We start from the raw sequence: 18,812 nt of genomic DNA on the forward strand, positions 1-18,812 counted from the left end.
GATCATCTCATAAAGGTGGTTTCTCACCAGCATCGTCCAAATCTGACCAGTCCTTTCCTTATCAGTTCACTCACATGGTTTCCAAACCTCTTGTCACTTCCTAGCTCCTGCTATTGTCACTTCTGGGCCTGACTTCTATAGGAACGCAAATTCTACAAATTATTTTCTTTTTCTTCTGCTTCCTCCCAGTTGGACTCTCTTCTGAATTCCTATGGAACTTCTATTTCACACTGTTTGTGTTTCAGTGTGGAAAAGGCTTTTTTTTTTTTTTTAAGGAGTAATGAGAGTTGGAGATGGATGTGCTTAATAAGTAGAAGAGCCTGCCAGTATCCTAGAGGAGCCCCTTGCAGGGGAGGTCCAGCTTTGGTTCTGTAGAGCTGGACTGCAGAAGCTGTGCTGAGCTGCTCTGGGGGAATGACAAGGAATTTGCCCAGTGCTAGATGAGTGATTTGAGCAAATCTAGCACACGAGGATTGAGATGTTTTTAGCTTCCTAATATTAAGTTCTTCGATGATCAATAGGTATTTCAAGGGTTTTTATTTTCTTTTTCCTCCACTCTTCAAATGTTTAACACGTGACCAAGTGTGTGTGTTGTTACAGGGTCTAAAGGGTGCATATATGATGGGGGGGCTAACCTTGACCAAGTTCTAGGCACCTGCTGTAAAGAATGGAGGGCTGAACTGCTTTAAAAAAAGCTAACATCCCTGAGCAGATCTGAAGACTCTATGCCTGTGCATAGAAACTCTGACAGATGCAAAGTAAATCTAACTGAATGGGAACTAGATTGCTACGGACATGCCACACTAAAACCATTCTAGCCAAGTGGATCTTGCTTTTATAAGTAGTGTTGGAATTGTGATGTGAAGTAGCCTGAAGAGAATGGAACTGATCACATAACTCACCTGCTGCCTGTTTAGAAAGTACAAAATTACTATGTGAAAAGGGGTCTGGACAGAGATGAGATTGGAGAAATGTTAACTTAAGAAGCTTGAGTTGGTCAAGCCTGGTGCCACTTAAGTTTCAGACTGTCTGCATAATGAGAGTTCAGATGCATGTTCCAGTAGTTTGCTGTTAGAATTTCGGTATGGAAGTCCTTTCACATCAAGGAAGAACAATGCATTCTGTCTTTGTTCTATTTAATTTGAAAGGAGAGCTGAGTCTGAAATGCAAAGTGTGAAAGCGTGACTGTCAGTCCAGATTTGAAAGTGTGAATTGGAGTTTTGCTTTAGGGTTGGCCTTCTGCAATGGTGTTCAGTTGATTTGGCATGTTTTTTTACTTTTTTAAGGTTACTTAAATAAAACAACGTAATATTTTTACTTACAGCACTCGAAGAATCGGAAAGTGATATTTATGTGCGATTCATGAGGTCACACAAGTGTTATGACATTGTTCCAACAAGCTCTAAGCTTGTTGTTTTCGACACTACGCTACAAGTGAGTATTCTCCTTTCGGTCTGTCTTTGCTTGCAGTTCCTTTTTAAATGGCTGTTTCCTAAGTGTTAAATGGAATGTGATATCTTGAGGAGAAATTCTCCCGCAATGCTGTGCTTTGCCTGTACAACCTCGTACTGTTTCAACTGCATCTTTGTTATGTTAGAGGAGGAGCTGGGGGAGGACTTCCTAGCAGAACAGAAAGAGGATGTCATTTGTTTTGCAGTTGGAATCACTATCTAAAAAACTTTCAGATGAGCCCAAATTTCTATTGGCTTTGTCATGACTGTCAGAATTTATGTAAAGATATCTTCTGTAAAATCCATGTGCAATACTTAGTGTCCAGGTGTTTTGAGCCTGTCTGCTATATTGGTGAGTCAATTTAGGACTAAAATGGATGGCTTAATTATGCAAATGACTACATTCTCCAGAAAATTTTTGTTTTCAGTTTCTCATTTTTGCTTTTAATCAGTAAATCATCTGCTAGACTCTTGGCTCTGTCTGAAGAGTTTGTTTGCCAAAAGAAGGCATTAGCTGCCTGCTATGCAGAGTAGTCTGTTCTGCAGTGTGGTAGAAAGCTGCGGCTTTCTTTTGTTTCCCGGATTTTGCAAAGGGTGTGTTTTGGCTTGCTTTGGGTTTTGTTTGTTTCGGTGTGTTTTTCTTCTTAAAGATGCTCCAGTTCTGTCACAACTAAGCGCATTGAGTAGTTTTGATCTGGAATGTACTGCTCAGACTTAAGTGTTCTACAGTCATAGAGGACCATGTAACAGATATTTAATCCCAAAATGTTCACAGCTGTGTATCAGACAACCATATATAATGCAAGATGGAGTGCTGTGACCTCAAAGATGGAAAGCTTATGTTGCACAACAGGCAAAGTAATGGGGTGGATGAAGAGCATTGCACACCTATTGGTCTAGTTACACAATGACCAACAACATCCTTGAGTTCTGCAGCATGGCTAAAAGCACTGGATCTTCAGTTCCTGCTTGGTACAAAAAAAAAAAAAGGCAGCTTTAACTTCAGCACTGGACCTTTTTTGATTATCTGGGCATCTTGCTAGTGAGGGATTTTCCTTCATCTCTTGACTCTCTTTAAACACTGAGCACACTGAGTCTTCAAGGTGTTGCCTCTGGTACCTTGGTTGACTCCTTAGAGGTTTTGCAAAACTAGTGAATTACAGGGTTAACACTGAGGCTTCAACGTGTTGCCTCTGGTACCTTGGTTGACTCCTCAGAGGTTTTGCAAAACTTAGTAAATTACAGGGTTATTTAAGAAAACATAAAACAAGTTGATCTGGACGCTCATTCTGGGCTATACTAGGAGGTCTTCTAAATACCTCAGTATTTCCCTTTGTAGTTCTTTTACCTCCTAGTAGTAATATTCTACCTCTACTATCTTCAAAACACATTTCTTCAACCTGACAGTGTGGGTGGTGCATATACGTGTCAAATATAAAAATAGAGTTGGGTTTTTGTAAACAGCTAAATAAGTACATGATGGACAATATACCTAAAAAGGGTGGTCAAACAAACCTCTAAAATGTGTTTTGTGTTTTAATTTTTAATATGCATGTTACTTATTTTCAGGACTTTGTATCAGTTGTTGGTTTGAAAACATAGTATGCAGTTTGGAAACAGTGTTGATGAGTCCTCTCAAGCTGAGAATTTTGCAAATAACTTGTCTTTCTTAGTCTATTTCACCCCTACCCAAATAGATGTTTCTCCTAATTTAGACAAACAAAAAAGCTTTGTGCCTTGAAAAAGTTCTCCAGAGATTTGAATCCAGGTTTTTAATAGTGCTAGAGCTAGAATAGAATATATATGGGCTGACTTTTTGCCTCCCTTTTAGCGTAAGCCAGTAGTAGTCAAAGGAAGAAGAAAATTGAGCTGTGCTGTGTTCTAACGGCATTTTTTGGAAGACTGGCCCTGGATTTGTATTGGACTGCAGTATCCCGTCTCCCTCTACCGGCTAGGAATCACAGCACACATCACATGCTTCTACCCTGGAAAATTTATTCATGAGATCTTGTGGAAAGTATTCCAAAACTGCTGTTAGCTGTGGGAAAACTGGAGATGTTAACTTAGAACACGGCACAGAAACAACATCTAGTCATAAAAGTAAACGCTTAGCCTCGGTGTCTTTGAGGGAGTTAGGGTAAAGATTTGTAAGGAATCTGCTTTAACCCTGAATGCGAGAGGAGATGGTAAGGTGCCGTTACATTGGAAACAAAGGCTTAAAATAGCAGCAGTAGTGGCTAATAAAGGGCGGGAATGGGCTGATAGTCTCTTCAGTCCTGCTTATTTGTCAGTGAAGGGAGGGGGTCTCTTGATTCCAGTACCTCCCAAACACCTTGTTCCTTCTAGAGCTAGCACACCAGCGTGGTCTTGTGTATCCAGAATTCACCCGTGCAGCTGGCAGCTACTTAAGGTATTGTGAAAGCAGTGGTACCTCTCCTGCACTTCTGTTAGGCCTCGGGTCATATGGTAAAGAAAAAGTGTGCTGTGCTTCAGCTGGAGACTGTGTCACTTGACACAGAGCTGAGAAACATCTATACTCAACAAATAAAATGGTCTGAGCCGGGGTCTGTTTACCTGCTTGAGGCCAAATGGCACAACTCAATTTGCCATAATATCTTAGCTTACATTTCCCCTGAAAAAGAGTATCTGCATCTAGTCTGCCTACCTGAAATGGTTCCTGGCCTAAACTGAACCCTGAGAAGTTGCAGATGCTGCCTGTGAGAGCGCAAGCTGGCACAGGTCTCATGAGTTAGGCTGACAGTGGACTGTTCTTCCAGCCTTCTAGTTCACTAATACAGATGCAGCCTGTAAGTATTTGCTCCTCATAAGTATTTATAGATTCATGTTGAACTCTGCTTCAGTGCTGTGGCTTTCCCCTGCCTGTGACCCATGAATACTCCTTGTTCCTGACAAGCTCCAGCCTTTTACTTTTCCCAGAGAAGATGCTATCTTTGCTTGACGCACATTACAGAAACTTTTCAAAGCCTGATCAGACCAGGAAGGGAGTCGGGAGACAATTAGATGTTATGAGCTGTCCTGTGAAGTCTGGAAATTTGGCTTGGTGGATGGTGTGGAAACTAGGCAAGTTGCAACAGTGTGCAGCTCGCAGTGCATAAACTGTCTTTATAATCGCTTGCACATCTCCCAGGATGCAGACAAAAGGCCTCTCAGCCCCTCTGAAGGGGGTTAGGAGGGCTGTCCCCACAAGGGCTCTCTGCAAATGAGCAATTGCTTATTGTTCTTCATTCTAATTATTCAATAAATGCATCTGGATTATCTTTATAATGGACTGCAGGAGACCACTAGGCTGAATGCAGATTTACTGGTTACCAGCTTGTGTCCTCAGCACAGCACTCGAGTCCCCTACAAGTGTTAATGCATGTAATGGGGCAGTGGTCTGGGGAAATAAGGTGACATCCCCACCCGCCTTTACTTTCTGTGTGTTGGTTTTAACTTGTATCAGGTACATACAGTGACACAGCAATCTAATCTTTTCCTTTGAAATTGATGCTTTGAAGGAAAACAGGAGTTTTAGTCAATTCCCTTATTAAATTCAAACATCAAAACACAGCACTCTGCTCGCATTCTAGCAGTCAGATTACTTTTCTCTGGTGATACTATCTTCATCTGCTAAAGCGATTTCACCATTTTCCTTGTTTCTGCATACATTTGACTTTGTTTTCTTTGGAGACCAATGCATTTTCCCCCCATCCTGAGCTCCATTTGAGTTTTTAAGAGATGGCTCTCACCTAGATTACAGGAGTCTCTGAAGCTCAGCTCTAGACGCTTACTTTAGGCCAGAATTTTATCTGGCCTTCAAACAGATTTACGACCTAATTTGTTTTGACTTTGCCCAGCCTACATAAAGATGAGAAGGATTAGCTTAGTTTGTAGCGCAGAGCAATTAACCCTCTGGGAGGAATGTCAAAGGTAAGTGTAAGAGTGGGACTTCCCTGCACCATACGGAGCAGCAGTCTGTAGTCCCAAGAACGGCTTGTTAGCAGATGCACTGTCTGTGTCTTGGGAAGTTTGTATAAGCTCTTGTGGCCTGAAAAGGTCTATCTGACCTTTGGCTAAATTAGATTCTTACCTGTTAAAAACAAATATAATACTAAAACATACATACCTTTCGCTCACCGTGACCTTTATGCTCACCGTGACCTTTAAAACCAGCACTTCTTTAGAAACTAGTATCTTGTTTATGTGGAAACAGTCATCAAAAATAAGCTCTGGAATCCTAAAGACTCTTTCCTTTTATATCCTGAAGAATTCTTAGACAATTTTATGACTTGAAGGTTAGATTATTTAACCTTTCTGTTGAATGAAGTAGTCTAAGTTGGCAATGGATCAGATGTTATCACTGAGGTAGCCTTTTGTCAGTAACTGTCACATGTTAGTAAGTGCTCAGATACTTCTTACTCCACCATATAACTAGAAAAATATTTGGAACAATCTTCTGGAAACTTGAGTTGTTCAGCAAGCTGGAATGAAATACAACTTCTGCAGAACATGCCATGGATTCCACATTAGAGTGGAAGAGGATTTGTATTTCTCTTCCTTGTGTTGACTCTATTCAGCAAATGGGTTTATTATTCTTGTTCCCTCCAGGTCATTCTTGACTGGGGTGTTGCCTCTCTCCAAGGTAAAGAGATAGGCCAGACTTCCAGGAAGAATGCTCTAGAGTCTTTTGCTTCCAGAAACACACGGCAGACTCCATGTCCACTGTTGCAGCAGCGTTCTCACAGCTTTACAAAAGGATTGTCTGTCTGTTCCTTAATTGACTTTGAGTTTTTTTAACTCATCGAACTTGCTGAATTTAAACTTATATACTGTATGCATTTCTGAGAAGTGTGAACACCCCTCCTTGCTTAACCATCCTGCAGAACTGTTTGAAAATATTGTAATTTAGCTTCTGACATGTGGGCTGAGACCAGGCTGGAATCAGTGGCATAATACGGGAAGTCTCTTCTGATTCTTAGAGCTGTTCCTCTTGCTTGTACATAACAAGCGTAGGAGCTTAATTCCTGTGGATCTCAAAACCAGTAGGAAGCCTGGAGGTAGATAAATGAGTTCATTGTACCAATTAAGCAGAATTTTTTTGATCTGCGCAAGGCTTAGGTAAGGTGTTTGTGCTTGACTGAGCAGAAGTCATGCATTTTCTTCTTGCCTTTCCCGCCCATCGCCACTCTTTCTGGTAAGCTCTTCGTCTGTGAAATAATTTCTGCACCCATCCCAGTGACTCTGCCTGTGAGGCTTACCTAATGTCTTACTCTTGGCCCATTGTGGCATGAAATCTAGCAGCAGCAATCTGCCTTGAAGTGTTTTGACTTTTTTGTCCCAGAAAGCAGCTGTCCTGTTTTTTTACTAGAACACTTAGGTTCCCCTCAAAGAGCTGGTGGAAATGTCTCAGCACAGTACCCCATCAAGATGGAATAGCAGAGCTGATTGTAGTCATGGACCAGCATCTATCTAGAAGAGGTCTTGATTAAGTTGGCATGTTTGGTGTTAGAGGGAGAAGGAGAGCCCTTAATTGCCAGTTCAGATATGAGCATTTTGGTGTAGAGGATCAGTTAAGGTCTTGGTTTGGTGTCTTCAGTTGGATTGGGACCTTTTCACATGTATGTGGGGTGAGGGAGACTTATGCATGTGGATGTAGTACCTGTTTTCTGAGGAGAAATCCAGAATGTGTGCCTGCATACTTTAACTTGGGGATAAGACATTACCAGTTATTACAGGGCTTTGGCTTGAGTCTGAAGGGTGTTACTCCATCAGCTCTTAAACGTTACTAAACACTTTGGCTGTTAGTAGTACATCATCTACCAGGAATGTTCACTTTCTATCTCCTGTGAATGGAGAAGGCAACTGAGTTTTGATCTGGTTTCATGTAAGCTTTCCAAAATTCTGCATGAGCTAGAGGAGCTGCTTGTGGATGTTTGCTGGTTGGGGTTTTTCAGATCTTAAAGCAGGTGTAGTCTCTCAGTTAATAACAGGTTTGTCCAATTTTTCTCTGCTTTACTTGAGGGTGTGATAAAGGTAAAGGAGGAAATTCTGACACCTGCTTGGCCCTCTCCCTAGTCTAAAGTCTGTATTAAGTCCTTAAGTGGCCTCTTTTTGTCAAGACAGGCCTTTAGGGAGGAAACGCTTCTGCTAAGTTCATAGACCGAAGAAAAGAGTAATTGGAAAACAAATTGGAATGCGACAGTCATGCTGAGAGGGTTGGTTGTAGTCTTGCTTACTGGTTTAGTCTCTCCAGACAAGCCAGTTTATGAAACTGAACTATATATCAACTATAAGATGTATCAACTTTCCAAAGTAGCTTCTTTACATAGTGATATTTTTCTGTAACTTAAAGATGTCTGGATCAGACGTTACGGCTTCATTTGGGGGAAACTGCAAGTCAGTGTTTAATATCTTTACCCATATGTCATTGGCCACTTTTTGGGAAATGTAAGGACCAAACCAGTAATGATCCCTCAGAACAAGGCATTAAAAAAAAATCACTAGATTACAAGTTAGGAGAAACGTTTTTCAGCTTCCTCTTGATGGCTTGGAAAGCTGATGCGGAGATTCTCTGGAAAAAAATGGTCCACCTCCCTGGAAATTCCTTTCCTTCAGATCTTGTGTGTGGGAGGAATTACGGCCTCCTCAGTTGAAGGTGTTTAAATGCCGTTGCCGTCTGGGTGTGTGTCACTTCAAAGCAGCGTGGATGCTGCATTTGCAGAGTATTTACCTTGTGCTGCTTTTGCAGTGTCCGGGTGATGGGCGTGGGATCTGAGGATGAATGCTGGCTACTTCAGTTGAGCTCACAAAAGTTTTCAGGCCACAGAAATAAAAAACCTGAAGGCGATGCTGACAGTGGGGAGGAGGAAGGTTGCCCGAAGAGCTTTCTGTGGCAAAGTTAGATTTTCAACTTAGTATTGTGGTTTTTTTCCTGTGTTCCCAAATACTGTGTCAAGTCACTGTTGAGATGAGAAGTGGGTGGTTAACTTTCTCCAGCGGGCTGCAAGATTATAACTCACTGGACCTGACAGTGGGCTTGCACCCTATTTGACACTGTTAGGATGACTTGAGTGGTTGGTTACCTTGTTCTGCTGCTTCGCTGGCTGCGTTGTCACACAAGTACACAAAAGCAGAGGTGAGTTCCTTGGATGAGATCTGCCTTACAGCCTCTCCTACAGAAGCACTACCTGCAGTCCTAGTGATGTGAGGGAATAGAAGGGGAGCATGTTATAAAGCTGTCTTACTGCAGCTAGATCATCGGGCTTTGCCGCTCCCTCACACGCAGTGGTTGGGACTCTTTTTTTTTTTTTTTTCTTCTCCTCTCTGAGATCTGCCAAGATTTTGGCAGAGAGAACTTGCTATGCAACTTGTAGAAATGTAGTCCTGCTTGTGTTGGGCTAGAAACTGTTGCCCCATTCCTCACATTTTCAGCTCAAACGCATTTAGACCAAGGGAATGAAGTGCAGGTTGCCCACCTTTTATGCAGTACAAAGGTCACAGCAGAGGGCTGACTGTTTTCATGTTACAACCAAGACTGGTTGTGCTACTCTTGGTGATCTTGATAAGAAGTATTGGAATGCAAGTGTTGAATGAACCTCGGAGAGAGAAGTCTCGGGGTAACTTTTTCTTGTGCCTTCATACTCCAACAGTGAGAACACAGACTATATTCTAGAGTAACTGTTGTATTTGCTCATACTGTGAAGATATATACACTGTTATCCCTTGGAAATGAAAAACACTTCCTCTTTACAAGGGTCCCATTGAGAAGGCCCTCCAGGCCTTGCTGTTTCATGCTTAAGGTGTATGTGGGTATATGAGTTTAACCTTATGTGATGCTTCAGCTTTTCTTACCCGGTTTGCTACGGCTGAATGCCTTCCTCTTCCAAATTTTTCAACTATGTTGTATTTTGTTATGCTAGGAAGGGTTACTGTTTCTCAGTGATTGCCTGAAAGATTTGGGTTTGATACTGTTGTCCACGTGTGACTTCTCTGAGACATGTTTCCTTTAAGTTTTAGCCCTTAAAAATCATTGTGAAATAAGAATAGGAATTCATCAATTTACCCAATGAAAATGATGAATGTTTTAGCTCATCTTTGAGTATCCATCCATCAGGAATCAGATGATGAGTGTCAAGGATCAGCTGGGTCTGATACTGCTTTTATGGAAGGTCTGTGTGGGGGAGGGGGAAAGAGCTTCTTCCTTTCTATTGTGGCCTGATAAAGTAGACACTTCTTGGGGTTACACAGGGGCTTTTTAGGAACGTAAAGCTAATGCCCTTGTGTTGGCTTATACAGTGAAAAATGAGGTGAGAGAGGTACACATTTATCATCTTGCCCCTGGCTGGCAGCCATACCATGGAAGTTCTGGCAGATCTTTTAACACTGTCCAAACTAGTAGCTTTTTAGCATCATCCTCTTGCTTTGTACAGCTAGACCTGAAGGTGTTCATCACTGGTTGTTTGCTTTTGTTATCTTCTGGGTTTTACCTTTGGCTTGGAGACAATGGTGCTAAGTTGTCTTTGGCACAGTAGTGTCTTCTGCTCTGACCCTTTAGCACCAGGAACTGTGACAGCTCTTCCCTAAACATCTTGTCAAGGACAACCTTTTGGGAGGCAAATTCAATTACAACAGCAGCAGTCACCCTCCTTACCTCACGGGACAGTCCTGGAAGACAAGTGTGAAACCCACTGGTCACTTACACATGCAGTTACATTTTCCGTAATGTAGTGTTAGGTGAAACGAGGTAAGTGTGTCTGTGTAGACACATGCTGGATTTCTGGAAACAAGCTCATCCTCAGTTTTCCTTTCAGATGCTTCCCTCATTCCCAGATGTTTGCTTGAGAGAGCATTTCTGCAAGGGCTTATAAGATTACCATTCTGCTGTATCATAATGAGGAGTGTCCCTTTCAGTATTTCCCCCCGGTGAGGGAAATCTTCATCTGTAGTCTGAAGTTCTCTGTCTGCTACCATTGCTTCTGGTGTCACTGCCTGGTAATCGAGGTGGTTTGGAGCACACTAACCATAAGGAACAAGGTTTTCCAAATATTCTTCCACCTAAAAACCAGGACCTCTTATGGGTCTAACTCAGACTTCCTTGGTAATGACTGTTATATTGAAGAGGCTGCGTTCTCCTTAAGGCTTATAGTGGAAGTCTTGGGATGGTCTGCAGCAGCAGTGACCTCCAGAAGCCCTGTCTAACCTAAATGATTCTTTTATTCAACATATTCACAGTCGGTGTAATGAGTTCCTGTAGTAAGGAAAGCTTGTTCCTAGTCTGCTTGCTGTAGTGTGATAGCACCTACTGTTGAGGTGATCCGATACGTGTAGGACTTCACTCGCTGTGTCCTTTGCTGTAGTATGACCCTTTTACTTACAGGACGGAATGTTGCTGTACTCCAACACAAGTCCCATAATGTGGGATTCCTCATCTGACTGAAAATGTCTAGACATCCGATAGTCAGTGGCGGGGGAAAATGGCATCAGTGGGATACAACCTAACCTCAAGGCTGCTGTGTCATGCCACAGAAATGGCTGTTTCCCAGGGTTGCCTATGAAGAGATGCAGTGGATATCCAAGGTCAGCATGTATGTCCTAAATTTGGGTGGATAAATTCTATTCTTGATGGTTCATTGTGTTTGTCAGGACCACTACATGGTTAAAAAGAAGTGCTTTGTTTAAAGAATGTTTGTACATGGTGTTGAGCAGCAGCAATCTATGGGATCTGGCTGGAGAACAATGGCTTTGTGAAGGTCAGGCCAGTCCAACACCCAAGATCAGAGAAAGAGCAGTACTGGTGGGGTTGAAAACTGAAAACACTGTTGGAGGTCCAAAGACAGGGCATGGTAGAAATCTTCAAAGGCTACAAACTGTATGTAATCTGAAAGGAAGGTCCTTGTGGGTATTTTCTGCATGAACATCACTGAAACATCTAAATGTGCTGGATGGAAGCCCAGCTCCACACCCCAGAGCTTTGGCTGGCCACCAAGCAGTATTTGGGGCAGCTGGAATTGGTAAGCCACAGAAAGTAAAGGAAAGTGTGAGTGGATGAGTGGGTGCTTGTGCTTGCGAGCAGTTTTAGCAAAGGAGAATGCAGCTGGGTTTTTGCTTTGTGATTTCTGTATTTAAGTAAGAGACAGGTATTAACGTTAAGGACTGGTGGCATTGTTATTTTATTTAAAAGGAAGTGTAACACTTCCTACTATAAAACTGAAGAAAACATTAGGAATGTCACTTAAATTCAGGCTAGGTATTTCTTTACTAAATTTGGTGAGCTTATTGTCTTTTATGAAGGATTTAAGTATCTCAGTAGCTGCATGTATTCAGTAGCACTGAGTTTTTTTCCAAAATCTGGTTTTTGAAGCTAGACAAGATGGCATCTAACAGAAGGTTCTTGGAGACAAGTAACTTGTGAATAAATCAAATGGAATCAGGGCAAGAAGTGATCCTTTGAGGAAGCTTTCTTTTCCTTCTGGATTGTGTACAAGCTCAGCTTCTGGCCTAGTATATCTTTTGGAATTGTCTCTTTTGAGCTGTCGTTTCTGAATCTAAAGTAATACTTCAATTTTACCATCTCACCGGTCTGATTGTTGTGCTGGATGGTGGTGTTTTGCTGTGTCTGAGAGAGTAGCTGTAGCAAGAATTTGAAGGTTGACTGAAGTCTTACAGTTGGCTCTGTCTTTTCTGCTGTGGGCATGTTTCTTTTCCAGGTTATCAATTGCAGAGTTTTGTGAAGTTGCTTGAGGAGTTCTGTTGTGTTGTTACTCTCTGGAATCAAGTTTTTTACCACTGTTTGTAATAGATTAGCTTTACTGTACTGCTCTGACACAGCTGGAACGTCTGACTCTTGCGGGAAACTTGGGTTGACAGTGACTGTTAGCTCGCGTGATAGCTGTACTCGTGGACAGATATCAGAGCTGAAGGCTCTCGGTTTCAGGCAGCGTGACTGTACTTTGCTCTTATTTGACGAAGGATGACTAGAACTTGCTTTGCCCCAAGGTGGAGTTAGCCTGTGTGAACTCACTTCTGTCTCGTATCTGCTCCCCAAATAGCTCTCCGCTGTTAGCCTTCGCTGCACTGACTGGAAGTGTCATGCTGTTAGTCGGAATGCTTCTTGCATCCGCCTGGAGGGTTTCTTTGTGGTTTCAGTCTTAGTTATGAGTTAATACGCTTCTGGAGTGGATTGGGTAATGTTTGTTTTCCTGACTCCTGCCTGTGTCAGTGAAGTGGATGAATACATCTGGGACCTCTCCATTTAACCATTTTCTGGATAAATACTATATGGTGTGTATCTTACAGTCTCTGTGATGCTGGGTATTTTTCCCCATATGGTTTCTTCTGTTTTAATGCAGTCTAGGGGTGGTGGTTGTTACACAGATTTGTGTTTATTGATGACGTGGCAGAGGCGTCTGTAAAGACAGCAGGCAGCTTTGAGAACTGTTGTCTGCTGAGGTCAGTAGAGTAGATGTGCTTCTCATGGTCAGAAGGAAGCAGTCGGACTGCATAGGGGTGCAAGAAGTCTGTATTGCATTCAGGAGTTTAAAGTCTGGAGTAGGGTAACAGCAGGTATTTGAAACCTGCACTGCAAATTAGAGGTGTAGACAGTGATGTGTTCTCCTGCAGAGTGGAAGTCTTAGGAACTTCTAGAAACTTAAATTGCTACGCTGTAACACTAAGAGTCTAAAGGAGGTTCTGTTTAAATATTCCACAACACTGGCTATGGTATGGATGGCTCTTCCAAGAAGGCTGTAGCTAACAATGGCCGACAGCATGGTTTATTTTCCTACTTAACATTTTTGTTAGCCTCTGCTTTTTTTGAATGCTGATTCCATTGATTGTGAAGCCCTTTATTCTTGACTCCATTGTGGAGAGGAGCCCCTTAGCACATAATTTAAAGTAGAGGCCTAAGGTACCACTCTGCAATCATGGTCTGTTCAGACTGCAGTTAATATGCAGTTGCTACTTCCGTGTTGTTTGCACTGAGGAGCTCTTTCACAGATGTAGAGATGCAGATTGGCCGTGTCCTGGTTTTGTGCCAGGAGAGCACCTGGACAAGAACCATCCCTTCTGCATCGTGTTTTCCACGTGATGACTATTTAGGGGTGTGGGTGGGCCAGGAAGGGTAACATGCTCAAGTACACGATCAAGAGATCAGGACTTGGAGGTGCAACAGAGCCTGGCTGCTTCATGCTTCAGGGACTAGTGTTCACTGGGAAGTTTCTCTTTTGAGAATAACACTACAACCTTACAACTTCCAATTCGGAAATTGGGGAGGCTTATTAATTTAAAAAACCAAACAAACCTGAAAGGATTTGGCTGTGTTTTGTTAGCAGCAAATCAGGCTAGGTCGTCCTTTTAACTGTCAGTCATGTCTAAAATAATCAAACAATCCCTTTTAATTGGTGTAAATTGTGAGTAAAGGCTGGAGAGGAAACAAGACTTTTAATGCCTTTCATGCAATTGTTGCTATAGTGAATATTGAATATAGCACAGTCTAAGTGCTAAGCTCTATCTGTAAACGGCACTTGTGATAATAAGGTTCATTACAGATTTAATTAAAATGTCATCATTTTGGAGGGTATAACTTTTATGGATCATATCAAACAGGAATAAATTTGATGTTAGTGAGCTACCTTTTCAACTTACTGTTCATCAGAGGCTTTCACATGCAATATCCACATAGCCAGACCAGATCTGTTTTTCTTCAAAGCTTTTAACCTTTTTTAGAAGTAAAAGGCTTAAGATGTGTTTGGTGTGTGTGGCTTTTGTTTGTTTTGAGTAACAGCTACCTGCTTATAATGCACTTTTTTCCTGGTAACTGGGGAAACCCTTCTGTTGGTGTTTGGTATGCTAAATTAAGAGCAAAGATTAGCTCATTTTTTGTTTTTGCAGGTAAAGAAAGCCTTCTTTGCCTTGGTAGCAAATGGTGTGAGAGCAGCTCCACTGTGGGAGAGTAAAAAACAGAGTTTTGTAGGTAAGTAGTTCTGTTCAGGATTATTTGAATTTCCAGGGTGCTTTACTGTTGCAGAAAATGGTCTGGGGCTCGCCGTGGTCTGAAATCGTAGAGTTACATTGGCAGAGAGGGTTTCTTCCTCCTCCTTGTGAGGAATGACAGGTTGCTGGCTTTCATAGTGTTACTCTGCTTTGAGAACTGTGATGATGATTTTGTGTATTTCAAAATAAAGGTAATAGTCTCAAAAAAGAAATACAAAGGTAGGGACTACGTAAAGAACTTCATGTAACAGTGTCCTAATATACACGCGATATGAGCATGCCTCTGCACCTTCACAGTAAGGTGTACTGAGAAATCCTTAAATACCAGAACTGATGTTGAATGCTACAGATATGGCCCGTGTTGGGAGAAAAACATTAGGTCTATGCATTGCTCTTTAAAAAGTCTTATAACTTAATTGACACAATGATAATATCCAAAATTAGGTCTCTGTTGCAGTAAGAAAACAGGTCACAGTGGCAATTTCTGTATTTCATGTGGCCTGGAATGTAGATTGAGGATGCTTGGAAATGAATGGTGGATACTTTATAAAGCATTTGTTGAAATATCTTAAAACCAAGAGGGGAGGAGTAGTTTCGGGCAATACATCATAGGAATGTGGTGTGTCTTTTCTATTTCATTTAATCTTCTGTCTGTAACTAAGATCTGTGATTAAAAGCTAACCTCTAGATTAATTTTTCCCTTCCCCATTTCTTAGCTTCTTCAGTTCAGATGTACCTGCCTCACTGTTCCCTACATCTTCTCCAACTTTAGAACTTGAAAGCTCAAGGATAATGTTTTCGGCTAACTAAACTAATCACCAACATTACATTACATGCCATCGCTTGGTGTTAGTGGTTAAGATGCATATACTGTGGTTGTACTGTCTCTTAAAGTCACAGCTCAGTTTGAACGTTGAGAATTACCATGGAAGTGATTGAATGAGGTTCTCTAATATTCATGGAAATGCATTATACTGTTCCTTCACTTGAGTCTCAGACTGCTTGACTTGGCAAGTACATAATGACACTTTTTTTTTCCAAAAGAAAATGAAAGGCAAGGGCAGACCTCCAACTCTTAAATATGCTCTAAACCCCTTTTTCTTTCCATGCTTTTGGAGGTGGATGCAGCCTGAATTCAAGGTTGTCTTTGGGTCAGATAGAAAGAAGGGAGAAGCACACAGGTTATAATTTTGAGTATTAATTCAGATGTATGTTTATATTCTGAAGTATTGTATCAGTGTGAAAGTGAGTAACACGGTTTAGGAGTTCCACTGTTGATGAGTCCAATACAAATACTGTGTAACATGGATTTAATGTTTTGTTAAATTATATATTGTGGCTGTAAATAGAGAACTGGAAGTTCTACATGTTAAGTATAGAGCTGAAGAGTTTTTATGTCATTTGTTACAGGAATGTTAACAATTACAGACTTCATTAACATACTGCATAGATACTATAAGTCTCCAATGGTAAGTAGGACGTTAAGCTACACTTCTATCATTTGCTGTGCAGTACAGATGCTGAAATATTAAACTGAAAGATTGATGATTGTTTGTGTCTTTGGAAGCTGAGAGATGTCATCGGTATACTTATGTGGGTTTTTTGAAAGACAAGATGGCTTTGTGAGGGAGGTAATAGAAGGGTGTCTGGATGGCTGGATTCAGTTCCCAGCTTTAGCCATGACAGTCCTGTGAGCTTGGGCAGGTAACGTAATCTGTCTGCTGCAGTTATACATGTATAAACATGAGACATCTCCTTAACGAGTACTACCATTTATGATGTTTTGTGTGGTGCATACCATAATGATAGCCTGCACTGCGGATAGTGTTGCAACTAGTGACTAATGCATCTGGGACAAAGGCTTAACACACTTACTGAAAACCAGATGGGACATAAAGTGTGAAGGGAAATACTCGGTTATTGATCTCTGTATGTATTTGTGTTCAGGCTGTTTCAAAGCACATGCTTTAACAATAATCAGAGCTCTGTATAAATAGCAAATATCAGCCAAAAACCACTGGGGGTGTGTGTGTCTTTAAGTTACAATGAATTTTTTAGTGTATTTAAAAAACAAGGATGTAGCCATGCATGGATCGTATGTTTGTATAATGATCTCTGTCTCATAACTAGGATAGAGCTATCCTGAAAGGAGTATGTGAAGTTAAGGAGAACGTTAGCTTACAGTTTTGGATGTGTGAAAAGGTTCTTGGAGTGACTGTGTAGAATAAACAAGTTAAACTAGTCAATTATATGCAAATATTGTAGTTACACAGTTGAGTTGCACAATTGGTTGGAGATCTGTTGGCTTCAATTAACTGTAATTTAAAATTCCCATTGGCAGTCAGTTGATGAATTCTCTAGCTTGCCTGTCCATACAAACGCATCCCTTTCTTTTCCCTGTCAAATCACAATTCCTTCTCTACCAATGAAAACATACGTACTATCATTTACTAGCTAAAAAGCTCAAGAACAGTTGGATGAAGCAGACGTCTAATGTTTTAGGGTTCTCAGCTCGTGTTAATTTTTAAAATGTACAGTGAAGTTCTTGTCAGGTGCTGGTAGTATGGTGTGCCGTCCTTTCTTATAGAATCATAGAATGGTTTGGGGTGGAAGGGACCTTAAAGATTGTCTAGTTCCAACCCCTCTGCCATGGGCAGGGACACCTTGCACTAGACCAGGTTGCTCCAAGCCTCATCCAACCTGGCCTTGAAGACATCCAGGGATGGGGCATCCACAGCTTCTCTGGGCAACCTGTTCCAGTGCTTCACCACCCTCTCCGTGAAGAGTTTCTTCCTAATGCAGTCTTTTATTTGAAAAGAAAAAGTTCCATCAGGGAGTACTCTAGTCTTAATAGGTAAAATTATGCTGAAAATATGTTTAAGTATTTCAGTTATTCTTTCCCAATGCATCACAAAACATAGTGTGCAGCATGTTGCTGTTTGTGTACTAGATAATATCTTTAAACAATTGAGGAACCTCAAGGTAGTTTCTCCCTATAGCATGGTCCAAGAACTAGGTTTAGCTTCATCTCACTAGCATCTAAAGCAGTCTCCTGTTCTGCTGATCACTTAGATCTTCTGCACTGCCCTAACTGCCTTTTTGGTCAAGTGCTCTAAAAGGTTATTTATTTGTGCCAGCCAAAAATGGTATATTTGAGTAGTCCAATTACAGTATATCAGTGTAACATTCCCTTATACTCTTCAAAGGATGCCAATTCCAGAGAGAAGTCTATGTGTAGTCTCCTTTAGCTCAGATGAATGTAGCAGGCTTTGTGGAGATCTCTGCTCTTCAGCTGCAGCAGTGTTCAGGGTACCTGCCAGAGCAGAGCTCTGTGAGGGATGACGGGCTCCTTTGGCCCAGGCTCTAACGGCTGCCACTGCCCGTGCGAGTGGCTGGCAGCTTTCGCATCTGAAAGGTTTTAGAGAACCGTCGGCGAGGTAGAGGGACCTGCTGCAGGGAGGTCATGCAGCCTTTCGGCAAGGGACTTTGTGAAATAGCTGCTGAACAGCAGGAAGTTGGAGATGTGACCATGTCTAGCTCTGGGTGGTGGGTTTTGGGTGGGGTTTTTAAAGTCCAGGGAATGGATGCTGGAGAGCGCTTTGTTTTTGCTGATCTGATAAGCCGCTATCAAAAGGCACAGACTTGGCGCGTCCTTTCTCCAGCATCATTTGCCTGTCCTTTTTGTGCACCAGGTAAGGAATCTACACCAGCAGAAAACTAATGATGTTTTAGTCACTTTTGCCTATTTGGTCCTGGGACCAGCTGAAATTGGGGAAGTCAGATGAGCCATACTGCTGGCGCAGGAGAAATGCCGAGAGCACGCATGGCTTAGACACAGTGTCCAGGAACACTTGAATGTAACATCAGTAAAAGGTTCCGTTGAGGGGGGTGTGTGTGTGGAAATAGTGTTGGTTCCTCTGATTGAACTGAGCACTAAAAGAAGCAAGAGTGCGTGGTTGTAATGAAGTAACAGTAAAATTCACCTCTTAGCATGAAGTCAAGTGATCAGGGTAAGCTTTTATCTGGCTTCAGTGTGAGGAATCATCAGAGGGTTTACTCTGGCATGATTGTTCTAAGGTGAGACATATAACTGAGGAGATGCCTTTGGGTCTAGAAGAGATCTACACCACAGACCTAGGCAGATAAAAGATCTTTCCTGTCCCCTGGAATCATAGGTCCAGGATGGTACTCTGCATTGAGCAGGATTGCACCTTATCCTCTTCTTGTTGGTGCCAAGAAATGTTTTTCTGGACTGTTCTTACTCTTAGATTGCCTGCAATTAAATGTAAGGAAACTATTTGGATATTTATATTATTATTAATGATTTGGGGGTTAAAATTAATGCTTCAAGCTGAACTCTTCATCTCCCCA

At 41.7% G+C, this 18,812-nt stretch overlaps 1 protein-coding gene across 1 annotated transcript in view; it reads left to right on the forward strand.

Annotated features, from left to right (window-relative positions):
• Positions 1-1,329: 1,329 nt before the first annotated feature.
• Positions 1,330-18,812, forward strand: part of LOC104513250 (5'-AMP-activated protein kinase subunit gamma-2) — a 30,197-nt gene continuing 12,714 nt past the window's right edge. The window contains exons 1-3 of the mRNA XM_010156541.1: positions 1,330-1,434; positions 14,340-14,421; positions 15,852-15,910. Coding sequence (XP_010154843.1) covers positions 1,363-1,434; positions 14,340-14,421; positions 15,852-15,910 — 213 coding nt within the window. The 5' untranslated portion in view covers positions 1,330-1,362. The remainder of the gene's footprint in view (positions 1,435-14,339; positions 14,422-15,851; positions 15,911-18,812) is intronic.

This window comes from Eurypyga helias, unplaced genomic scaffold, assembly GCF_000690775.1.
Source record: "Eurypyga helias isolate BGI_N326 unplaced genomic scaffold, ASM69077v1 scaffold9198, whole genome shotgun sequence".
Lineage (NCBI taxonomy): Eukaryota > Metazoa > Chordata > Aves > Eurypygiformes > Eurypygidae > Eurypyga > Eurypyga helias.